This window comes from Lynx canadensis, chromosome B4 (genome assembly GCF_007474595.2).
Source record: "Lynx canadensis isolate LIC74 chromosome B4, mLynCan4.pri.v2, whole genome shotgun sequence".
Lineage (NCBI taxonomy): Eukaryota > Metazoa > Chordata > Mammalia > Carnivora > Felidae > Lynx > Lynx canadensis.
In genome coordinates, this window is record NC_044309.1 from 99743049 (window position 1) to 99769535 (window position 26487).

Genomic DNA, 26487 nt, shown 5'->3' on the forward strand with positions numbered 1-26487 from the left:
AAATCTTTATATCCTCTTTGTTTGCTAGGGCATACAAACACCACACACAAGGTAGCTTAAATAATGGAAATTTATTTTCTCATAGTTCTTGAGACTGGAAGTCCAACATCAAGGTATTAGTAGGTTTGGTTTTTTCTGAGGTCCCACTCTTTAGCTTATAGATGGCTGCTCTCTTGCTGTGTCCTCACATGGTTTTTCCTCTGTGCTCACAGTGCCCCTGGTGTCTGTGTCCAGATATCCTCTTCCTTTAAGGACACCAGTTAGATTGGATTAGGGTCCACCCTCATGACCTCATTTAAACTTAATTCCTTCTTTAAAGGGCCTGCTCCAAATACAGTAACATTCTGAGGTACTGGCAGCTAGGCTTCAACAAATTGATTTTGGGGTGACACAGTTCAGCCCATAACAATGTCTTGTGCCAGTTTTTTTTTCAATTGATTCTTTATTTTACTGGTGAGTTTTGAGAGTTTTTAGTATGTATATTAGACACTAGTTCTTTGTCTTAGTTTGCAGATATTTCCTCCCAGTCAATAGCTTGTCTTTTCAACCTCAACAGGGTCTTTATTAGAGGATAAGTTCAAATTTTGATGAGACCCAGTTTATACATTTTTACTTTTATGGGCTGTATTTTTTTCTGTCAAGTCTAAGATTCTCCTTGCCTAGCCATAGATCTCAAAGACTTTCTTTTTCTTGTTTACAGTTTATAGTGTCGTTGAAATATTGAAGTTCAGGATCAGTTTTGAGGGTTTTTTTGCATAAAGTGTGACAATTAGGTTGAGGGTTTTTGTTTTTTCGGTTTTTTTTGTTTGTTTGTTTTTTTGTTTTTTTTTGCCTGTAAAGGTCCAGCTGCTTCAATACCCGTTGTTGAAAAGCTTACCTTTCTTCCACTGAATTACTTTTACATTGTTGTCAGAAATCAGTTGAACATATTTGTGTGTGTTTATTTCTGGGTTCTGTGTTCAGCTTTATTGATCTATATATCTATCCCTCAGCCAACACTATACCATCTTGATTACTGCAGCTATATAATAGGTCTTGAAATTGAGTCACTGCTTTCTTACTTTGTTAATCTTTTTTCAGAATTATTTTAGCTATTTTGCCTTCCTATATAAATTTTAGAATAACCTTGTCTACATCTACAAAAATTTTTGCTAGGATTTTGATAGGAATTGCGTTAAACCCATGTATCAATGTGGGGAGAATTGGCATCTTTACCATGTTAAGTCTTCCAATCCATGAATATGGTATGTCTGTTTATTTGGATCTTTGATTTCTTTCATCAGTGTTTTGTGGTTTTCAGCATAAAAGTACTGTATATGTTTAGTTACACTGATTTCTATCCTCTCAGGCTGACTTATGGCATCTCTCCAGCAGTTCTCATACTCCTACTTCATCAGTTTTTAGCTTTATCAGATTATATGTACTAGTGATAATTTCTCCCATCCTAAAAAAATCCCCAAACCAAACCATATTTTCTTTTTATCCCACTTACCTTCTGTCTTCTGCCCTATTTCTTTGCTCTTATTTATAGCAAAACTCCTCAGAAAAGTTGCTTATATTTGCTGTTCCCAGTTCCTTTCCTTCCCATCTTATCTTTAATCAGTCCAGCCTGGCATATGCCCTACCTTGTCAAAGTAAAGCAGCATCTATGTTGCTAAATCCACTGGTCAGCATGAGGCCCTTATCCTTCTTGACTTTTAATTTCCATTGATACAGTTGATTTCTCCTGGATAAACTTTCTTCACTTTGATTCAGGAAAATGCAGATCAAAACAAGGTATAAGTTTGGTACCCATCGGATTTCCTAAAAATTAAGTTTGGTAAATCCAAGTATAGTGAAAGGAAAACTGCATTGCTAGTGAGAGTATAAACTGGTACTACCACCTTAGAAAGCAATTTAATGAAGTTGAAGATACTCAAAGTCCTTTTATCCAGAAGTTCTACTACTAGGTGTTTACCACAGAGAAACTTTTACTGGTAAGCTCTGTGTAAGATTGTTCATGGTTTATAATGGCAAAAAGTCTCAGGGAAATGTATGGTATTTATTCATCTAATCAAGTTCCATGTAGCAGTTGCATTGAATAAACTAGAACAACATCTATCAGCACAGAAAAATCTAAGAAACGTGATGTTAAGTGAAAAGTACTAGGTATGAAAGGACAAATACTTTATGATGTATTTGTATATAATAAGATATTAAGTGAAACTCTTCTTGTCATCTAAGCATGTTTCCTGGAGCTCAAAGCTGAGGACAGTAGCTGACAAAAGATCCCTGTAGTGTAAACAGAGATGCTGAACTTGATGGGAAGTGGCCATGATTTGTCCTGGAACTCTATTACCTCCAGCTTATACAAAATAGAGACTTTACTGGGAAGAAGGGCTCTTTGAAGAGTTATCAAGGCAAAATGGAGTGATGTAGTGTTTTTATTGTCCTTTGTGGGTTGCAAACAATTTCTTTGAAAGATGGGCACTTTTCAGGAGGGAAAATGTGTCTATAGCTGGATGTCTGCTGGGTTGCAAAAAATAGTTAGGCTTCTCTTGGGATGCTGTCTTGTTAAAGAATTCATGGAAAAGTGTGATTTGAGTCCCCTGGAGTTTTTGAAGGCCCAGAGATGGGGGGCTGCTGCTGCTTTCCTGGTGAAGTATAAAGGTAAGGGATACATAAAATAGCCTTGCAGTGGAAGAGCCAGAGAGAGGGCTTCCTCTGTGTGTGCAGTGATGTTAAGAGTATTTCCTTTGGACCAGGCAAACACTTTAGAGGCTAGATAGGCTAGAGCCATCATGAAATAAACTTACCAAAAGAAAGTTTTCTGCTTGGCATAAGCAACCCCAGGGTTATACCACTAGCATAAGAGCTGAGGAGGAGTTTTAGAAATGAGCTAGAGAATGCCTATTTTATACCAGAAAATGTTACAGAGGGAGGTTCTGTCAGAGAAAACCAGAGCTGGACAATAGTTAGAATGGGAAAAATGAATTTCATTCAGGAACTATTACAATAGGGAGGAAAGAAGCCCCTCAGTATAGAACTGGGCTCAGTTCTGAATACAGCAGGGACAACTGGGGATTTATAACAGAATGAGGGGCTCAGTGGATGGGAATACTAAAAGGAGACATCAAGGGTAGGGGGATTCTTGCTAAACTAACTTAACAGAATTCTTTCTGAAAGCTAAACTGTGCAGTCCTAGTAAAGTTATGGGGAATAAGGGCGAGGCCTAGTTGAGAAGAGGGCTCAGAGGACTCTGACCAAAGTTTGGTTAAGAGTTACTGTTTGTCCTCATGGGGTGAATTTCAGAAATCTCAAAATGCTCCACAGGAGAGAGCCACATTATCACCAATGATTGAGGGTATTTGATAGCCAAGAGAAAACTACAGATAGCACCAGTTTATATAATATGAACTTGCCTCTGTCCTATGGTAAGCAGAATGATGGCCCCCCAAAGATATCAAGTCTTAATCCCTGGAACCTCTGTTACTTTATGAAGGGAAAAGAGCCTCTAGGGATAATTAAATAAAGGGTCTTGAGATGGGGAAGTTATCTTAGATATCCAGGCAGACTCTGATTATAATCACATGTATCCTTATAAAAGGGAGGCAGAAGGAGATTTGAACACACACACATGCAGAAGGCTATATGAAGCAGACTGGAGAGATTCGGAGATGCTGGCCTGAAATTGGACTGATATCGCTACAACCCAGGGAGTGCCAGAAGCCACCAGAGCTGGAAGAGGCAAAGAATGGCTTCTACCTTAGTACCTCTTCAGGGAGCATGGCTCTGTTGACACCTGTGATACTGATGTTTGATTTTGGACTTCTGATCTCCAGAACTATAAGATCATATATTTGTGTTGGTTTAAGCCACTAAGTTTGTGGTAACCTATTACACCTGCAATGGGAAACTAACACACCATCACACAGTACTGTAATTATTGTTTGCAGAACACAGAAAACGGGATCACTAACTCTGCCTGAGGGAAACAAGGAATGTTGTAATGACATTTGAATTGTGAATTGAAGGATTTGTAAAAGTTTGCCAGACCTGAGATGGGGTGTGCCTTCTAAGTGGAATAGCTAACATGAGCAAAAGGACACTGAGGTTTTCAATATACAAAACCTTGCAATCGCTGTTAAACATACAGGATGTTGGGGCGCCTGGGTGGCTCAGTTGGTTGTCAGACTTCTGCTCAGGTCATGATCTCACAGGCTCTCTGCTGTCAGCTCAGAGCCCGCTTGGGATCCTGTGTCTCCCTGTCTCTGCCCCTCCCCTGCTCTGCTCTCTCTCTCAAAAATAAATAAACATTTAAACAAACAAAAACATGTAGGATGCTTGGAAGGAAATGGTGGATACCAAAGCTGGAAGAAGTTGGAGCCAATTCATGCAATTTTGCATGATTACTGAAATGTTACCGTTTTAACCTATATACATGATTATAGATTTTAAGCAGGGGAGTGATTGGAACAGCAAGGTAGACAGACTATTTGAGAAGGTATTATAGAGGCAATAACAGAAAAGAACTGATGAATTTGTTTGGAGAAAAATAGTAAGACTTGGTAGCTAATTAATTACACCTGAAGTGCACCTAGGTGGCTCAGTTGGTTAAGCGTCTGACTTTGGCTCAGGTCATGATCTTACAGTTTGTGGGTTTGAACCCTGCATCAGGCTCTGTGCTGACAGCTCAGAGCCTGGAGCCTGCTTCAGATTCTATGTCTCCCTTTCTCTCTGCCCCTCTCCTGCTCACATTCTGTCTGTCTCTCTCTCTCTCAAAAATAAATAAACATTAAAAAAAATAATTACACCTGAAATTTTGGGAGACTAAATCAAGATTGAATGAGATTTAATATGAACATTTTGGTAGTTGGAAATGCCTTTTAGTAAATCATACAGGAAGGAGGAAAAATGTATTGTGGAGGTGGTGAGGAGGAAAAAAAAATGATTAGATGATCTTTTAAAATTGTACATCTGATTGGCACGAAAACAGACACTCAGATCAATGTAACAGAATAGAGAACCCAGAAATGAACCCACAAACGTATGGCCAACTAATCTTTGACAAAGCAGGAAAGAATATCCAATGGAATAAAGACAGTCTCTTCAGCAAGTGGTGCTGGGAAAACTGGACAGCGACCTGCAGAAGAATGAACCTGGACCACTTTCTTACACCATACACAAAAATAAACTCAAAATGGATGAAAGACCTAAGTGTAAGACAGGAAGCCATCAAAATCCTCGAGGAGAAAGCAGGCAAAAACCTCTTTGATCTTGGCCACAGCACCTTCTTATTCAACACATCAACAGTAGCCAATGTATGTAAAGAGCCCAAATATCCATCAATGGATGAATGGATAAAGAAGATGTATATATATACAATGGAGTATTACTCGGCAATCAAAAAGAGTGAAATCTTGCCATTTGCAACTACATGGATGGAACTAGAGGGTATTATGCTAAGCAACATTAGTGAGTCAGAGAAGGAAAAATATATGACTTCACTCATATGAGGACTTTAAGACACAGAACAGATGAACATAAGGGAAGGAAGCAAAAATAATATAAAAACAGGGAGGGGGACAAACCATAAAAGACTCTTAAATATGGAGAACAAACAGGGTTACTGGAGGGGTTGTGAGAGGAGGGATGGGCTAAATGGGTACGGGACATTAAGGAATCTACTCCTGAAATCATTGTTGCACTATATGCTAAATTATTTGGATGTAAATTAAAAAAATAAAATTAAAAAATAAATTGTACGTGTAATCTGTGATTTTGCTCAGAACTTCCTGATTGTTAACTACTGAGCTAGGTACCTGAGTGCCTTTGTTCGCAATTGAAGATGTGATTTGTGAATTTCTTCTTTTAGGCTTTTCAGTGTTTCTTTGCCATGATATTTGCAATTTGGTAATTAAATTTGAAACCTAATGTACACGTGCACTTGACTGACACATTTAAAAAACAAACAAAACAGCTTACAGTGCTTAAAAGGTACTTCCTCAGAATTTGCCACAGATAGGACATTTTGTGTTTGCCCTGTAGTTTTCTGGAGCCAAATTGGAAGTGTGACCAGCACTTGAGCTTGGACTACTGGTGAGAAGAGTTGGCTGTGGGTGTGAAAGGCAGGAAGGAGAGGTGACTTCCATAAGATTTTCAGGCCAACTAGGAGATATATTAAAAGAATGCTGGTCCGAATCCTGTAGTTGGAAGATAAAATTGAGAATCTCTAGTGAAATATGAAATTTGACTTGTTATAGTTTACAGTCCAATGGTCAAGAGAATGTTAGGGGAGGACTAAGAAGGGAATGCCTAAGAAAAAGCATCTGAGTTTAGTTAGGAAATGTAAGATTAACCTGAATGTTCAAGTGACTAGGAAATGTTTCAGTATATCAGTTTAAGTATTTTGTAGTGGTAAAAAGCATTACTTATAAAAACTACCTGTAATGGTATGAAGAAATGTAAAATGGAAGAATATAAAATATGAGTACTATAATTACAGACTACATAAAAGTATTTGGACAAATAAGGATTGTATAGTAGTATTGAAAGAAAATTTAAAAATTAGGTTAAATTAGAAAACATTTTCTCCTAAAAACACATAACTCTAGTCTGACAATGAAAAAAAATCCAGACAAATCCCAGTCGAGGATCATTCTGTAAAATACCTGACTACTCAAAACTGTCAAGATCATCAAAAACAAGGAAAGTCTGAGAAATTATTAAAGCCAAGAGAAGCCTAGGGAGCCATGACAACTTAAATGTAATGTGATATCTTAGATGGATCCTGGAAGAGAAAAAGGATATTATGTAAAAACTAAGGAAATCTGACTAAAATATAGACTTCAGTTAATAATAATAATAATAATAATATATTAATATTGGTTCATTAATTGTAGCAAATATGGCATACTAATGCTAGGTATTCATATTAGAGGAAACTGGGTGTGTAGAATATGAGAACTTTGCATTATTTGTAAATCTGAAACTATTCTGAATAAAAATCCTAAAAATAAAGCTTATTCCTAAGAAGGTAGGAAAGGGAGAAAAATACACATGAAGGCATCTATTCATCAAATGCCTGTGGATAGAAAAAAACAGTATGCCATATACATATGTATATAGTTACAAATATTTGTATACATATGGATTCCAGAGGGAAATAAAGTGAAAACCAGTTGTTTATTTATTTATTTAGTTTTATTATTGAGAGAGAGAGAGCATGAGGGGGAAAAGGGCAGAGAGAGAGGGAGACACAGAATCCAAAGCAGGCTCCAGGCTCTGAGCTGTCGGCACAGAGCCTGAGCCCAATGAGGGGCTCGAACCCACAATCTGTGAGATCATGACCTTGAGCTGAAGTTGGACGCTTTGACTGAGCCACCTCGCTGCCCCTGAAAACCAGTTTTTAAAGAAGCTAGGTGATGAACATTTTCCCACTCTAAAGTTTGTTGGAAGCAAGCAAGATTAATTTGATAGTTGGATTGAGGTGATGGTGGTAATACTACAGTATGAGAGAACCTGTGGGTCAAATTGGATTCTTTATTAGAAGCAACAATTGTAAAAAAAAAAAAAAAAAAAGAAGAAAGAGAGAGAATCAACTATCATGTAGTGTTAGCCAGGGATCCAGGACCACAGTAGAATATGTAATAAATGGGACCTGTTGCTTACTGAAAAAATTTGATTCGAAATCTTTCCATTGTATAATCAAATCATTTTTGTCTAATCTGTTAAGAGTGCAGCAAAAAAAGTTAGGAAGAATTGTCTTGAGTGTAGTGCCATCTGCTGGCACTATTACCTAAATACATTTAAAAATCATTTTATAATCTTGTAATGTTTACTGGTTTTCCTTATTCATTATTCCCTTGGTTATATTTGTTTTGTTCTTGTGCTGTCTTTTTGTTATATATAATTGATACTCCTTTTTAAAAAATCCTTATGGTATCCATAGAATTTAATTCATCACTACCTCAGGTTTTAAGAAGTTCTCACGTTTGGCTTGTCAATTTTAGCTGGAACTTAAAAGTAAGTCAAGTGTGCGTGGACCTTTTTTCCTTTTATTTGTTCTTGTCAGAAACCCTTTATAGTGCTCTAATTTTATCTCTCTACATTTAATGGGATTAAATGTGAGCAACTCAATATTATATAATTAAGTACATTTCACTTCTTGATTCAGAGTCTATCCTATTAGAATGATACCTGACAGCAGACATTTACACAGTGCAATTCACAGGCATATACTTAATCCCTGCTGGCTTGCTAATTCACTGTGTATGTGGGCTGTGCACCAAAGATAGGCAGGTAACATGTGCCTTGTAGTTAACATAGACGCCCTAGAATGCTGTTAAATTGATTTCTCCCTCTTTTGGGGGGGGGGTTGGAATTATGGCATCTTTTCATCTCTCTTGCTCCCTTTCTCTCTCTCCAGCAATTGTATTTTACCCCTTTTGAATTCTCTTCATATCCTTTGCCTATTTTGTCAAATGTGATGTTATTCATGCTTTTCTCAGAGCTTGGTATATGGCCAGAGAGTCCAGAACAGTCAGAAGAGTCCAGGGAGTGCACACACTCCCCAAGAACAGGAAGATGCATCCTTCTCTCACCAGGTGAACGATCATTCTTTCACATTGGTATATGTATGTTTTTATGGGGAGTGTGGCTGACCTGGGAGGCCTTCATTCATGCTGCCCTGAATTCTCTGTGTGGCCCTATTATTTTCAGACACATTTCAGTATCATCTGCCATTAAGGAAACTATATCCTTGGCTGTATTTTTTAGCATCTTTATATCAAGCATATTAGCCTTTATGTTGGAGACTGCTAATTTTTTTTTAAGTTTTTTTTTTTTAAGAAAAAAAGATTATTTTGAGAGAGTGTGCATGTGCACATGAACAGGGAAGGGGCAGAGAGAGAGGAGGTGAGAGAATCCCAAGCAGGCTCCACACTTTCAGCATGGAGCCAGGCGTGGGGCTCGATCTCACATACCCTCATGTCCCCCACAGATGTCCCCCCTCCCACTGCCGCTTTTAAAAATGAATGTAACCTAGGGGCGCCTGGGTGGCGCAGTCGGTTAAGCGTCCGACTTCAGCCAGGTCACGATCTCGCGGTCCGTGAGTTCGAGCCCCGCGTCAGGCTCTGGGCTGATGGCTCAGAGCCTGGAGCCTGTTTCCGATTCTGTGTCTCCCTCTCTCTCTGCCCCTCCCCCGTTCATGCTCTGTCTCTCTCTGTCCCAAAAATAAATAAACGTTGAAAAAAAAAATAAAAAAAAAAATGAATGTAACCTAAAGGTTTAATAAGTCTGGCATTTAAAAAAAGTTAACTAGATTGCACACAGACAGTTGGTAACTAGTTAGTTGGTTATATTCCATCTGGACATGTGAATAAACGTGTATTGTGGCATCTATCATCTTGATACACAAGCCAGCATTTGCCTGTACCTGCTGTGTGAGTTTCAGTTCTGTCATGTTGATTTCTTTTTGCAGCAGTGTGCAGCAGCTGAGCTCTCCCAGCTCCTCTCATTCTTGTCTACTATGTCAGCATTAGATTGGGGAGGTGCTTTCTCATTCCAGTTCTCTTCAACAACACCAGGGTTGTAAAAACCTTTGGCTGCGAACTAGGTACTTTAAGGATCTTCATATGGCATAATTTCTTTACTCCAATACAGAAAATCACTGTGTTAGCCTTAGAAGGGATCCTGGAGGACTTGTAATCTAGTAGTTTTTAAACTTTTTTTAAAAAAGCTGCTAATGTTTTTTCAATTAAAGAAATCTTATATAAAACCTCAGTATCTAAAAGGCAGGGCAGATAACAAAATGCTGTGTTTAAAGAATTGAGAGTAATGAAGCTCTTTAACACCTTGTTGTTGGTCCTTGAGGCACCTCAGAGAAACTCTGACCTCATTTTATTCATCCTTCTCTTTTTTTTTTAAGTTTGTTGTTGTTGTTTGTTTGTTTTGTTTTGAGAGAGAGTGAGAGAGAGAAAGCGCTCAGGTAGGAGAGCTGGAGAGGGAGAGTGAGTATTCATCCTTCTCTTTTTACAAATAAGGGACCTGAATCCTACAGTAGTGAATTGCCTCACTGGGTGTAGCCTAGATAAGAAAATGGCAGACTTTGGATTCAGTAGCCTCTCAGTTAAGGACTTTTTCTATTACACCAAGCTGTTGCTAATGGAATTACTGCATTTCTCAGTGCTCATGATAATTGTATTCTTAATCCCCTTGACCCATTTCACCCATCCCCTCACCCACCTCCCCTCTGTAACCATCAGTTTGTTCTTAAGAGTCTGTTTTTTGGTTTGTCTCTTTCTTTGTTTCTTAAATACTACATATGAGTGAAATCACATGATATTTATCTTTCTCTGACTTATTTCACTTAGCATTATACCCTCTCTCCATCCATGTTGCTGCAAATGGGAAGATTTCATTCTTTTTTATGGCTAATATTCCACTGTACATATATACCACATCTTTATTCATCTATCAGTGGACACTTGGGCACTTTTATTCTTGGTGACTGAATTTTTTGGCACCCTCTTAAACTTTGCACTGCCCTTACCATGTTCTGGCCTGAGGTTGCAGTACATTGTATAGTGCTTTATGTACAGCAGGCCAAACATGCTCTGTGTTTTGTTGTCATATAAAATAAACATAATTGTATCTTGGTGCTGTGTTATATTGAGGAAGCTGACTGTGCATAACAAGTTTTGTTAAATACAAAATTACAACATACTAGCTTTGAATGGGATGTAATATTCTGTAAAACTGTTTAAAATTAGGAGTGTTGACCTTTTTAGAACTATTTAAGTAGATTTACATTTTATCAGAGCTGCCCCATTGTTCCTTACTCATCTCAACATAGATGCTTAACAAGCCCTCAGCATGAAGGAGTGTAAGAAAAGATAGTATCTGAAAATAATAGAAGAGTAATCTCTGTTGGTTTGTTTCTTTACCACCTTAGAGTTTATTTGGCATGTGATGAAAGTTTGAAAATTAAAAAAATTTAAATGTTTGTTTTTGAGAGAGGGAGAGAGAGCGCGCGCACGGGAGCACAAGTGGGGGAGGGGCAGAGAGAGAGAGGGAGACACAGAATCCAAAGCAGGCTCCAGGCTCTGAACTGTCAGCACAGAACCCCATCGGGGGCTCGAATGCACAAATTGCAAGATCATGACCTGAGCTAAAGTCAGATGCTCAACTGACTGAGCCACAGACTGTGCCACCCAGCCACCCCTAAATTTTTTTTTTAAGTTTATTTATTTTGAGAGTGAGAAAGTGTGAGCAGGGAAGGGGCGGAGAAAGAGGGAGAATCTCAAGCAGGCTCTGCACAGAGCCTGATGCGGGGCTTGAATTCATGGAACAGTGAAATCATGACCTGAGCGGAAATCACAAGTTGGACACTTAACTGACTGAGCCACCCAGGTGTCCTGTGGCATGTGATGAGGGTTTTAGAGTGTTAGATATGTACAAACTTGTTGAATCACTATGTTGTACACCTGAAGGTACTGTAATATTGCATGTTCACTATACTCAACCAAATTCAGAAATAAAAAATAGAATGCTCAAGGTAGAGGTTTTGCTGGAATAAAAGACAAATTGGTCTGAGAGAATGAGAGTTGAAGTTCAGAGTTCTGTGGAGCTAAAGATGAATTTCAGTTACAAATTTGTCACTCATCTCTAGTCTGGCAGCTTTTGTGTTTTGAGAGTATGTGCAGGGGTAGATCTATTTGAACATGCTTTTTCTCTGAAGAGGACATATTTCAGAATAAGGTAACAACCATTTCAATAATGAACCTTCTTCAAACAGTGCAAAACTGGTAGTAAAATATTGAAATGTTCTCTGTATCTCTTTTCTGAACTTTTGCCTTTGTGTAATTTACTCTTTAACAGGAAATCAAATCCCAAAGCCATTATAACCATGGATATGGTGAATCTCTTGGACGGAAAACTCATATTGATGATTACAGCACATGGGACATAGTGAAGGCTACACAGTAAGTTTTTTGTTATAGTTGTTTTCTTCTTTGATACCTATATTTTAAGTAAAATATGAGCACATGTATTTCTCCTTATTGATAATTCTCTATTTGGTGAGATATTGTTCTCATACTTTAGCTCTTTGTACAGATTTACCATGGCTGATTTAAAGATTTTGTCTAGTCAGTCCAATGTCTGGGATTCCTCAGTGACAGTTTCTGTTAATTGCTTTCTATTCCCCTCAGTGGATTATACTTTCTTGTTCCTTTGCATGTCTTTTAATTTTTTTTTGTTGAAAACTAGACTGTTAAAATTATATGAGGTCACAGTTCTAATATCAGATTCTCCTGGGGTTTGTTGTTGTTATTTGTGCCATTTCTAAATTAATTCTGTAAACTCTCTTTGTCATGTGTGGCCACTGAAGTGTCAGCTCAGTTAGTGGTAAGTAAATGATTGGACAGAAACTTTTTTTCTTTTTTTTCTTTTTTTCTTTCACCTTTATGTATTTATTTTGAGAGTCAGAGACAGTGTGAATGGGGGAGGTGCAGAGAGAGAGAGAGCAGGAGAGAGAGAGAGAGTCCCAAGTAGGCTCCTCACTGTTAGCACAGAGTCCCATGTGGGGCTCAAACTCACAAAATTGTGAGATCATGACCTGAGTCAAAACTGAGAGTTGGCTGCTCAACCGACTGAGCCACCCAGGTGCCCCAGAAACTTCTTAAATCCCTAGAACCAGTAAATCCTGGTCTTTGTTGAGGGACTTTCTGTATGGTTTGGACACTCAGTACTCTTCCAGGCAGTTTTCCAATGCCTTAGCCTTCATTGTTTGCTTGCCTGGAACCTCAAAGTCAATCTGATGTGAGAGCTTAGGGTTTTCTTAGGTTTCTGTTGAATATATGCACATAACCTTATGCTTGTGCATGGCTTTCTAGATTCCCAGGAATATGTCTGAGCTTTTCAAAGCCCCTATGGATATCTCATTCCTCAGCCTTTGTTTCTTTCCTCAGATTTGTCTGTTTGCCCCAGCTGTTACACATCTTCTCAAGCAACTGTGATGTTAAAACATTGGCAGTCCCCAGACAGAAGCTTTTAATCAGTTTAAGTTAGGTTCAGTAGATAAGCCTTTCAAGTGGACTCTTCTAGGGAACCACCAAACAGGTCAAACAATGACCTCTCTTTTGGAAGAAGGCTTTGCAAGAACTCCATCCCCGTTCTGCTTACTCTGGTACTAGTGTAAGGGAACCAGTGTGAGTTTGCTCCTTGGTGAGTCACAGATACACCAGGTGGAGCTGTCACATTAGTTAAACTTTATTTGCAGCAAATGAGATCATGGGAAATAACTTGCAAAGCTGTGACTCCCTGAGCAAGGGTGGATGGATTCCTTTTATTTAGTGTTAAGATGAATATTTAAAAAGGAGATCCTTGTCATCATATGTAGAGATGGGCATACGGTTGCACACACACCTTAAGGAAAAGGAAACCTGCCTGTATACACATTGTATGTTATGTAAAAGAGGCATGTGCTTGGGGTGCCTTGGTGGCTTGGTTGGGCATCCAACTTCGGCTCACGTCATGATCTCACGGCTCGTGAGTTCGAGCCCCACCTAGGGCTCTGTGCTGACAGCTCAGAGCCTGGAGCCTGCTTTGGATTCTGTGTCTCCCTCTCTCTCTGCCCCTTCCCCACTCTGTCTCTGTCTCTCTCTCAAAAATAAATAAACGTTAAAAAAAAAAAAAAGAGTCATGTGCTCCTCCTTGGGCGGAGATTTTGGTCTTATAATGAGTAAAGGTAGTTGTCAGTCACTCTAGAGGTTATGTCACAGTCTGTGCAGGTGCGATTCAGAGGTTATGCTCAAACTGGTCTGGATGGTCTGGACTGGCTGGAGGTCCTGTCTGGGCAGTTGCTATTGCTTGAGGGGTGGTTTTGGTTTCCATTTCTGAGTTAAGAGATAAGCTGGAAAGAAGAGCTTAAGGAAAAATGTGGGATGAAGGTTGGTGAGTTCAAGCAATAAAGGTCAGGTCTTGGAGTCTAGCTGGTGATGTTGGTACCAGGAATACAAACATTTTTCAAGGCTGCTGGGGAGCAGAGAGTCTGGGACTGGGACTCAGGGACTCTGGGAGTCTGGGACTCTGTGTTAAAATACCACAAAATTCTCTGTTCTTACCGAAATTCAGCTGTTTTTTTGACTGAATGCTCTTTGGATTGTTGAAAGCCTTTTGTTAATTTCCATAGTTCTGAAAGCGTTAATTTTGACAGTTTTGCCATTTTTTTCGTTTTTTTTTTTTGTGGAGAGACAAACTTTCAAAGGTCCTTAGTTCACTGATGTCACTCTGCCTTCTTGAGTGTTATATATAGTCAAATATCAAAGCACATTGTGCCCCCTGTATTTAGCAAACCGATTACACTGTTTTACATTCATCTTTCCTTTTGAGACTCCTTCTTTTGATATCTCCTTTCTCTCATTCGTGATTAATCTGTCTCACCCAAATGTATCATTTCCATCAGCAAATATACTCCAGTATCTTTGATCTTAAGAAGAAAACAACCACCCTTTTTTATCCCTTACATACTCTTCTAACTATTCAATTTCTTGAAAAGTATCTGTCTGTAATTTCTATCTTTAAAAACGTTTAAATTGTGAAACATTTCAATCCTACAGTGTAAAGTGTAGAGAAGAATATAACTGTCAGATTAATCAGATGCTACTAACATTTTGCTGTAATTGCTACAGGTTGCTCAGTGTACTACTCTCTTCCTTCTCAAGGGAACCTCTCTTGAAAGTGCTGTGAATTATTCTCACGAACATTCTTGTACATTTATTTCTACAAACATCTATAAAAAATATGCTATTGTAATATATACCTAAAATTTATATAAATTGTATGCTATTCTTTTTTTTTTTTAAGCTTATTTATATATTTTGGGAGGGGAGGGGCAGAGAGAGAGGGAGAGAGAGAAACCCAAACAGGCTCCATGCTGTTGGCACAGAGGCTGATGGAGGGCTCAAACCCACGAACCGTGAGATCATGACCTGAGCCAAAACCAAGAGTCAGTTGCTTAACCGACTGAGCCACCCAGGTGCCCCTAATTGTATTCTATTTTACATATCATTTTGCAGCTTTTTTTTTAATTAAAAAAGCTATATACCTTTAGCGATTTATCAGTATTGATAAAGACCTAATTTATTTTGTTTTGTTGTTTTTTGAGAGAGAGAGAGAGCAAGAGAGGGACAGAGGGAGAGAGGGAATCTTAAGCAAGGCTCTGTGCTGAGTGCAGAACCTGGTCTGGGTCTCGATCTCCTGGCCAAGAGATCATGACCTGAGCTGAAATCAAGAGATGGCCGCTTAACCAACTGAGCCACCCAGGTGCCCCAAGGACCTAATTTATTGTTTAACTGCTTTGTCTTATTCTATCATTCTACTTACTGAAGGATACTTACAACTGCTTCTACAGTACTTTGTTAGTATTACAAACATTGCATCAATGAATATCCTTCTTCCTGTTTTCCTGAATACATAAATAAGAGTTCTAGGGTAGAAAAATCAAGTGGAATTTCTGGCTTCTTCAGTATGTTCCTTCAACCTTACCAACTATTGCCAAATTGATTTCCAAAGTGGCTGTGCCAATTTGTACTTTAACCTGCAGCAAATGCGTTCTTCTTTGACTACTTCTTGCCAAATCCTAGTTTTGTCACACGAATAATTGTTGTCAGTTTAATGGTTGTGAAATGGTTTTCTGGGTTTTTTTTTTGTTTTTATTTAAAGAAAAATTTTTTTTAATGTTTATTTATTTTTGAGAGAGAGAGAGAGAGGCAGAATGCCAGTGGGTTGGGGCAGAGAGAGAGGGAGGCACAGAATCCGAAGCAGGCTCCGAGCTGTCAGCACAGAGCCTGACAGGGCTCAAACTCACGAGCTGTGAGATCATGACCTGAGCCGAAGTCAGACGCTCAACTGACTGAGCCACCTAGGTGCCCTGGTTTTCTGTTTTGATTGGCCTTTCTCTGATAACAAATAGTGTTGAATATATTTCCTATGTTTATTAGCCGTTTGGATTTCTTCCTGTGCAAACACATGTTAAATCTTTTACCCATTTTGAGTTCTTATGTCTTTTGTAATTGATTTGTAAAAGTTCTGTATGTATTTTGATGGGAGTCCACAAGAAGTTAGTGGAATATGTGTCCCCTTAGTGCCCTTCAAAGTCCTATTTTGCTGCTGTGCTAGCCCCTTCACACCTCCCAGACATGCAGCTCACCATTCAGTACTCCTCTCCAGTGTGTACAAACTTCAGTTTTTTTTCTGCAACAATGTGGTAGAAGTTCTCCTCTGGAAACCTGGATTTCCACAAGGCTCTCTCATCTGTAGGAGGTTGTCTAAGACAGTGTTGTCCAGGGTTCCCAGACCATTGCCAAGAAGGACTGTAACCAGGTCATGGGCCACTGCAGGATCCGTGGCTGGGGCACTGAGGTCTGTATGCCTATTACCCAGCACATGGATGGATGAGACTTCTCATCTCCCTTTTAGTGTGGTACTGGATCCCATAACTGCCGCAGAGGCACTTTTGTCCATGAGTAGATGCCAAATTATTGTTGGAAGGGGGACAAAATGATGGATATCTTATACTACCCTGATGCTGACATCAGTCTGGTCCGTTTCATCTTGTATAATATATATTGTTTTAATCATTTCTTAGTCTTCACAATTGACCTAGCTATTTTGGCCTTTTACTCTCACAAATGAATTTTATTTATTTTATTTATTTTAATGTTTATTTTTGAGAGAGAGAGACAAGCAAACAGACATAGCGTGCAAGTGGGGAAGGGGCAGAGAGAGGGGGAGACACAATCTGAAGCAGGCTTTAAACTCTGAGCTATCCAGCACAGAGCCCAATGTGGGGCCTGAATTTACGGACCGCGAGATCATGACCTGAGCTGAAGTTAGACACTTTAACTGACTGAGCCACCCAGGCACCCCCACAAATGAAATTTAGGTTCTACTTGAGAAATTCATGAGATATTTATTTGGGATTTTAATTAGAATTTCATTGAATTTGTAGATTAATATGGGGGAAATTGGTGTATATATTTGTCATAAGTGTTATTTATAGTGAGAGCAGTGTAATTAAATGTGCTTTCTCATTATTTTAGATGATTTAACATTTCATATTATAATGATATTGGAATCTGATCCTAAATATATTTTACTTGGATACTTTGTTTTAATGAATTTTTTTTTTCTGAAAAAAGATAACCTCACAAAGATACATAATTTCCTGATGGAAGAATTATAGTCTATGCTACATTGACTAAGTCACAGTAATTACTTTTTCAGTATTATTCACTAAGCAAATATTTTACTGACTTTTAACCTGAAATACCCATTTTTAATGACAGTTCTTGCAACCTATCCAGGTTCTGGCATTTTTACAATGACAATAAATGGGTTTATACGTATATGTTAGAGAATTGTGTCAAAAATTTTAGCATATCCACATGAGGAAGTTTTCATAGGTGATATATTTAGATCTTTCAGAAACTATATTATGTAATGATGCAAACATTTTCAACTATACAGTTTTTAAAAACTGTTCTCTTTATAGCAAGTTTTCTTCTAAAGTAGAAGTAGTTATTTTCTCACTGTGTCTAAAATACCCTTTTGCCTTGAAGAGGAACAAACTAAATATCTTTATCCATTTTAAGCATATATGGTTGATAGTATACTGTGCATTCATTTGCTGTCACTACCCCTCTCAGCGCCCCCCCACCCCCAAGCCAGTACATTTGAAATACTTTTCTTTTTTGTTAGAGGGAAAATGCAGTTCACTTCTTTGTATGGTTAAGAAGATTTTCGGGTCATCTGGTTGGCTCAGTTGGAGAAATGTGCGACTCATGATCTCCGAGTCATGAGTTTGAGCCCCACATTGGGTGTAGCAATTACTTACATACATACATACACTAGAAAAACAAAGATTTTCGTGGTCACTTATCTCATTTAAAATGTGAGGTAGATTCTGCTCTTCAAGGTAATGTGTCTAGTTTACTTAACTAAGCACTTGTAGGCAGTTTTCTGAAAAAGAACAAAGAGCTTAAGATACCACTATCATCTCTGAATTGTGAAACTCTTGCTCTTCCCTTTGGTTGATTACATTGTGCACGTGTGTGTGGCATGTACATATACGGTACAGAGCCAGTGAGGGCAGCAATGTGAAGGCTCTGTTAAATATTAGTGAAGCTTGATTAATTACCTATGGCATTAATATAGTTAGACATTTTAGTGTTTGTTTCTAGTGCCCCATTATTGCGCTACCCCTCCCCCAACCTCACCCTGTGGTGTGCCTTCCCCATTTTGGAGACCGCTCTAAGAAATACAACTATAGTCAAAGCTCGTTTAAATTTGTTTTTGTGTCTCATATTTCCAAGGACGTGATATTTTGTTTAGAATAAAGCTGGTGGTTCTTGAGGCTCCATGGTGGATTCTTGGTAGTTTATTGTACTGTGCTCTCCATTTTTGCTTATGCTTATGCTTAAAATTTTCCATAATAAAAAGTTTAAAAACTATGTAGCCAAACAGTATTCAAAAGCTGAAAGGTGGGGTAGGATCAGGCTCTCTGCAAGTGCCTATCTTCTTTATCAAATAAAAACATCTTTCCTAGATCTCTCCCAGTGTACTTTGTCTTATGTCTCAGTGGCTTGAACTAACAGGACTCTTTCCCTACCCACCCTACTTCCTGTCCCCACATGTCCTCTGTCCTCTTTTATTTGCCCTAAGGAATATCAGAGCTAAATTTGTAAACAAAGAATCCTGAGGCTTGTGAAATATCCTTTCTTCTTTTTGTTCTTTTAAATCATTGATGCTTTTTGTTACTGCTTTTTTGTGATTTAATATTTTTTTATTTAAAAAAAATTTTTTTAACATTTATTTATTTTTGAGACAGAGAGAGACAGAGCATGAACAGGGGAGGGTCAGAGAGAGAGGGAGACCCAGAATCCGAAGCAGGCTCCAGGCTCCGACCGGTCAGCACAGAGCCCGACGCGGGGCTCAAACTCACGGACTGTGAGATCATGACCTGAGCCGAAGTCAGACGCTTAACCGACTGAGCCACCCAGGCGCCCCTGTATTTTTTAATATAATTGTCTGTATTTTTATAAGCATCCTTAAGTGTTTTATAGACTAAGAGGTGATATTGATAAAAACAAGCAATCACTAGACATTTTATTTCTGGTATCCTTTTCTCTTCCAATTGATGAGATGTTGCATTCTTATAGATAAGACATTTAAAACTGAAAATGTTGCTAACTGGATTAGGAAAAACTGTTGGAATATTGATATTTTTAAAGTAACATTTTACATTGAGAAATCCATTTTAATTTTCAGGTATCATAATAGAGCATTATTTTCTTCTGGAAATGTTACTTTCAGCTTTACATTTGTTGCGAAATAGTAATAACAATCTTATATTTTTTTCTTTTCAAGATATGGAATATATGAACGCTGCCGAGAATTGGTGGAAGCAGGTTATGATGTACGGCAACCAGACAAAGAAAATGTTACACTCCTCCATTGGGCTGCCATCAATAACAGAATAGATTTAGTCAAGTATGTATTTTTTGTATTTTAAAGTAATTATTTATTATAAAATTATTCTAAATTATAAAAATTAGTAATTTCTAAAATTCATTGCTTTTACTTTTTATTTTTTTAATGCTTATTTATTTTGAGAGAGAGAGAGAGTGTGAGTGCAAGCGTGGGAGGGGCAATGAGAGAGAGGGACAGAGAGAGAATCCCAAGCAGGCTCCTCTGATGTCAGCATGGAGCCCGGCACAGGGCTCGAACTCCTGAATTGTGAGATCATGACCTGAGCCGAAATCAAGAGTCGGATGTTTAATCAACTGAGCCACCCAGGCACCCCCCCCCCCTTGTTTTTAAAATGTAGATTCTATGTACCTTTTTTTCCTGAAAAAAAATAGTTTTTAACATACATCAAACACTTATTTGTACAAGGTGCTGTGCTGAGTGTTTTTCCATGTATATTTCCTTTAATCTTAATTCTTGAAATAACCCTATGTGAAAACTAACAACTTTCACTGTTGTCTTGATGTGGAAACTGGAGCATATAAATAGGTTAAATAGGTTACTAATGACATGCAGCTAATAAGTTGGAATCAGGAAATCAACAATCTAACTTGCAGCTCACGTTCTAAATGTGAATTCTTTGGGAAAAAGCTACAAAAGAAAAGGGAGCAGTCACACAGATAGTAGTTAATAATAATCTAACTATTCATGCCAGCATAAATAATGAATATTTACTAAGTATAAATGATTTTTATTACTTACTGCTAATCTGCTTTTTTAGTTTTAATAAGAGGCAGTTAGATAAGCAAGAGGTTAATAGAAAGTCTTTTTTTTTTTTTTAATTTTTTTTTTTTTTTTTTTTTCAACGTTTATTTATTTTTGGGACAGAGAGAGACAGAGCATGAACGGGGGAGGGGCAGAGAGAGAGGGAGACACAGAATCGGAAACAGGCTCCAGGCTCCGAGCCATCAGCCCAGAGCCCAACGCGGGGCTCGAACTCACAGACCGCGAGATCGTGACCTGGCTGAAGTCGGACGCTTAACCGACTGCGCCACCCAGGCGCCCCTAGAAAGTCTTTTTAGTGAATCTAGTTTAGTAGTCTCTGACAATTTGGACATAAGTTCTTTAGATAAAGATATGAATCTGAAGTAAACCAGTTGCAGATGTGCAGTTATGTACAGCACACAGAGTCCAGAGACAAATAGGATATTAATGCCAGGTAAAAGAATTTTCCATTTTGAGTATGAAAGAAAGGATAAGCAAGTAATAACGAAAGCATTGAACTTGAATCACTTTCTTCCAGACAGCATATCTCTATTTTATTTGTTCCTTTTGTATTCTTGTATATCTCATCTTCCCTCTGCCTTCGATATGGGTCTCCTGATATCTAATTCTGTTTTTGTTGGCCACAAAATGTTTTTATTGCATCTTTATTTTTGAAGGAAATTTTCCATATGTATAGAAATCTAGGTTGGCAGTTTTTGTTTTATTTTTGTGTTTTACTCATTGAAAATATCATTCCACTATTTTCTGGCTTCTGTTACTATTGAGAAATCAGGCTAACTATTGTGCTTTTGTGGGCTTTTTTTTTTTTTTTTTCCCCTTTTCTTCCCTTGGCTGCTTTTAAGTTTTTTCTCTTTGTTTCTGGTATTCTGCAGTTTCATGATGATCTAACTAAGTGTGGATTTCTTTTTATTTACCCTGAATGAAATTGCAATGAATTCTTGATACTTCAGATTGACGTTTTCATCAGTTCTAGAAAAATCCCAGCTATTATATCTTCAAATATTGCTTCCATCCCATTCTTTTTTTGCTCTCCTTCTGGAACTCCAGTTAAACATATGTGTGACCTTTTCATTGTATGCTCTGTGTCTTTTACCCTCTTTTCTGTGTGTACTGTCCTCCGGTGTGCTTCATTCTGGAAACTTCTTACTTACCTTCCAGTTCATTTATTCTCTGTGTGTAATTTGCTGTTAAATCTATTCAGTGTGTTCTTAATTTTATTTTTCAGTTCTAGCATTTTCGTCATTTTATTTTTTAAGCCTGTATTACTGAAATCATTTGTGGCTGAAATTTTCAATCTTGTATTCTTGAACATCGTAAATTATTTTATAATCTGTGAGAAGATAGCATTTGTAGTTTCTGTGGGTCTGTATCTGTTAATGTTGTTTCTTCATGTGCTGATTGTCTTTAAATATGTACCACACAATGTGTTTGAAAAATTATTTGTTGAATAATTTGAGGCCTAAAATGAGGTTTCCATTTGTTTCTGCTAGGCACACCTTTAATTTAATTTCAAGGCTTTAGATTTTCTGGATCACCCACGTGGCTAAACACAGGCTAGAGCCAGGTTTATTTCTGGTTCATAATTACTGCTACAGTGCAGCTTTTTGGGGTCCCAGCCCTTGTTTTGTTTTGGTTTTGTCTGCTTAGCTTGCTTCTTGGCCAGCTCTTCTGCATCAGCAAATTGTCTCCAGGGCAGATGGTGCCCAAGTAGTTTTCTAACTTCGAATTTTAACGTCTCCTGACTTTTGGCCTGGTTAATGCTCTTAATCTTGTTAGGTTTTACTCTTTAGGAAATGTTTCTTATATTTCATTGAACTTTTTTAGTTTAATGGGAGGGTTGATTCAAATTATCTAGCCTTCTAAACCTCTGTTTGTTTTTTTGGTTAATGTTATTTAAGTCAAAGTAGTGTATAAACAATTTGAAAACTCAAATAGTACTTAAAGTCTTACAGTAGGAAATAGCAGTCACTCCCCACCACCTGGGTCCTATAGCCCAGAAATAACTATTTTCTGTACTTGAGCTGTTTCTTTCAGTATATACGCTTTATTTTATATATTTATGTTGCTACTTTTATCTAGAAATCTATTTTCTTTACAAAAACGACAGTACTTTTTCTGCTTTTTCATTTAATATATATGTCTTCAAGATTTCTCATTGTCAGTACAAATAGAGCTGCATCATTCTTTTTAAATGGCTGTACAGTGTTCATTTATATGGATTTAATGTATTTCATGGTTTTCCTGTTGATGGATGGTTGGATTGATTTTGATGTTTCTACCATTACAGCCAGTGTTCTGATTGCTAATCTTGGTCATATATCATTTTGTTTATTTTTATATATATCTGTAATATTTATAGGAGAAAAAAAAGAAGAATTTTGATTTTTTTTTTATGTTTATTTATTTGAGATAGACAGGGAGAGACTGCATGCAGGGGAGGAGCAGAGAACGAGAGAGAGAAAGAAAGAGAGAGAGAGAGAATCCCAAGTAGGCTGTGCACTGTCAGTGCAAAGGCTGACACGGGGGTTGATCTCATGACCCTGAGATCATGACCTGAGCTGAAATAAAGGGTCAGACGCTTAACTGACTGAGACACCAGGTGCCTCAGATTTTGAATTTTAATAAATATTGCCCACTTTTATGCTGTTATTTCTTGATTTATCAATTATTATATATTTTGACTTTCTATTTTAAGATAACTAGATGTCCTAGAGCTCCTCACCACTAATCATTCTTCCATCCTCTATTTTAGTATTAGTTAAGTCACTGTGCATAGTGTAAGTTGTGAGAATGTAAATTCTCACTGCTAAGCTCAGAAGTGTTCTATGATTATTTGTTCTTTCCTTGCAGAATTTTGATTTTTGTCTGAAGCAGCAGTTACTTCATTTTATTTTCTTCACTTGTTTAATTTTCTCTATATTGTAAGTAATCCTTCCCGTATCCCATACTATTACAACCATAAAACCCCTCTATCTGCCAACAGCATCACCTAATTTATCTGTTCCATTTTTGGAGTTGGGAGGGAGAGGAAATCATTCCTGGAATTCTCCACTTTTTTGCTCCAACCCAGATTATTTGCTCTTTAGAACTAACATACAGCCATTATCTTAAGACTTTGCTTTGCCATTATTCTGGGAAATCCTTTTGCTCCAATGTTGGTTTCAGTTTCCTGGATCTCCTGTTTTTTGTCTCTTTTGGGTTGCTCCCTGATTTTTGTAGAGCACAATTTCTGATAGCTTTCTGAGAGAGACAGCACTTGGGAGGTAAATGATTTGAAGTTACAATTATTTCTGTCCTTACACCTTATTGGTTGTTCGGCTGAGCATGGACTTACAGATTTCTTAGAATTTTGAAGCATTACTTCATCATTTTCTTAATTCATATGTTACAATTGAGATTCTGTTGGTCAAAAAATTCACAGTTGTCTTACGTGTAAAAATAAAGTCTGAAGTGAGAAATATAGACAAAAAGTCTTGATGCTGCCTGCCTTACAAGTGTTCCAAGCCACTTGTGGAATAGTGAGGTTATAGAGTAGTCAGTAGTTGTAGAGTGGGTTAATAATTAGTATCTGTGCGTATTATATCTTCAGATGGGTAAACTTAATTTTTTATAGTGCATAATCTAGCAAGTTACTTTCCTAAAACAAACATGGTGAGTAAAGGCAGTTTTCGATAACAACTGGTATTTATAGCCTCAAAATTACTTTTTACTACTGATCTGGAATTATACCCCCACTTAAAAACTACAGCCTATTCCTACCACAACAAATAGCATGAGCATCATATTTGCCTAGGGTCCTTGTACACATAGGTCTTATGGGAGTGGCTTGCGGTTGTTCAGATGTATACAGCACACATAGTGGGTTTGTATTGCATCTTGGGGAATTCATTGCTTTTATAATAAGAGCAGGCTTGCTCTTTGTTCCAGAGGGAGACATTACCTCATCTCTCAAGGTTGCTGGATACAAACACAACTCTGAGAAATGACCTATGTAGAAGTGGTCAGGGCCTTGTATTCTTCGTTTATACCTAGCAAGGTATATGGAAACATGAGAGACCCATGGAGAAATGTCTCTCTGAACAGTTATGTTTCATTAGCATGTATTTAACTACAAAGTAGTCAGGACACTTTCATGATAATAAGAAATAAAATAAGTATAATGTGGAAAGGAGGAGACCTTCACCTTAGCCTGGATTGTCTATAGTTCCAATGTTTTCAAGCGAAAGTCTTTATTTCTCAGCTTTACCCTAATGTAATAAAATAGAAAGGATTAGCTCAAGCTCTTGTGTTCAACAGTCTCTTGTTACCTTAAGATTCTTCGTTAAGAGTAATAATAATACTTGTAAATAATACTTGATTATTATAAATAGTCAAGTAATACTTGAGTTCAAGTCAAAGCTTTATTAAAGAACATGGGGCTTTATTAAAAAATATAGGGTTCACAACTTTTTGAGAATACATTGTATGTGTGGCTTATTCTTCTTCCCTGGGAACATGTACTTTTTTTTCTTTATCCTTGGCTTTGTGAAAATTCACATTATTGTGCATTTTATTTATTTATTTATTTACGCATTTACTTACTTTATATCTAATTTATGGCCATTAAGTGGCCACTTTTAATCTGGAAACTTGCCTTTTTGGTTTAGGGAGGTATTCTTGCATGGTGCCCTCAAGAGTGCCTTTCATTTTCTCTGTCCCCCCCCCCCTGCCCCCCAGGAACTTTTATTGTCAGATAATGGAACCAACCAGATTGATTTCTTTTTACCATTTATCCCAAATACTTTTTATCTCCCAGTATAGCCATTGTACTTTGGGGAGATTTTCTTAATTTATATAATTTATCTTCTAATCCTTTCTTTGAATTTGTAATTTTACCAATTGCATTTTCAATTTGCAAGTGTTTTTTTTTTTTTTTTTTTGATCTCTGTCTCCTCCTCCCCTTTTAAAAGAATATTTTGTTCTTCATATCATGAGTATATCATCTTCTCTTATTTTTGGAGGATGTTAATTGTAATTTTTTGTTTTTTAAGTTTTGCTTTATGTTATCTGTTTATTTTAGGCTTCTTCTATTTATTTGGTCTCCTTCCATATTTGCAACTTTCCTCAATTATCTAATCATATTTAGGAGAGACATAACAAAGCTGATTGGAAATTGTAGAACTTAGATCACAACAGGAACCTCTCAAATGTCTACTTCTAGAAGTTTTTCTCTGGCATTGTTCAGTGTCTCTTAGAGAAGAATCTTCTAATCTCTTTGTAGGAGGAGCTGAGTATCTATCTCTGTCTGCCAGCTGAACTGAGCAAGGAAAGGGGTTTGGGGTTGTAGTTGTTGTTTAGCATGTAAACTTTCATTGAATTGCTATGTTTTCAGTATAGTGTCTCATATGGTTCCTGATTTAATCCGTGAGTCTCAAATTTCTCTGATGAAGGTGCTCTGAATGTACTTTTCAGCAAATGCTGAGTGGTTGAGTGTTAAAATCAGTATGAGCCTGAGGCTGAAGCCAGAAGTCATCATCATACAATGAAATTTAGAGATGTAAGAATGAATCTGAACTTTTAAGAGTTTGAGGTATTACAGTAATTTTGAAATTTTGAGGAGTCACATTTTGAAATTCAACATTACAGTGCACAAAGAAGTACTTACCTAGCACTGTCAGCTGCTTGTTTCCATCCATGTCACTAAAATGTCTGTTTGTGGTGCTAAATACTTAACTTTTGGCAAGAATGTAAGTTACAAAACAATTTTTTCAGTAACTTTTATTAACTTACAGCCAGTGTTTTTGTTTATAGTCTAGCTTCTTTACATTCTACAGAGGTAACAGTTACCTTTAATCCCTTAGCCTTTCCAGGGTTTTATAAACTCTGGATTGCTTCTCATTGGTGTTCCCTCTGGAGACATTTGAGTTTTAGCTCTTTACTTTTCATCTTTCAAATACTTGTTAATATCTCTTGTTCATTGATGGTCCTATCTCAAAACCTAGGGATCATTAGTTAATACCTGCAGGAACATTCCTTGGTAACCTTCTTGTAGTATACAGGAGGCTTAAGTTTAAAAGTAAGAATTAAATGATCTTCTCAGAATTTTGTAGTTTTGAACTAGGGTCTAATAGCTATAAAGAATAACATGTTATAAAAATTTGGTACTTCTTTTCCAGTAGTTTACAATGAAAAGGCAATAAAAGTTATTCTTCT

General features: G+C 37.4%; 1 protein-coding gene across 2 annotated transcripts in view; it reads left to right on the forward strand.

The window, feature by feature from the left end:
• The window catches only part of ZDHHC17 (zinc finger DHHC-type palmitoyltransferase 17), an 89512-nt gene that overhangs the window by 12677 nt on the left and 50348 nt on the right, over positions 1–26487 (forward strand). Inside the window, exons 2-4 of one of the 2 annotated variants that reach the window (XM_030323282.1) lie at positions 8490–8585; positions 11860–11963; positions 19411–19533. In XM_030323282.1, the coding sequence (XP_030179142.1) occupies positions 8490–8585; positions 11860–11963; positions 19411–19533 (323 nt within the window). The remainder of the gene's footprint in view (positions 1–8489; positions 8586–11859; positions 11964–19410; positions 19534–26487) is intronic. The other variant, XM_030323283.1, reaches the window with a different exon arrangement.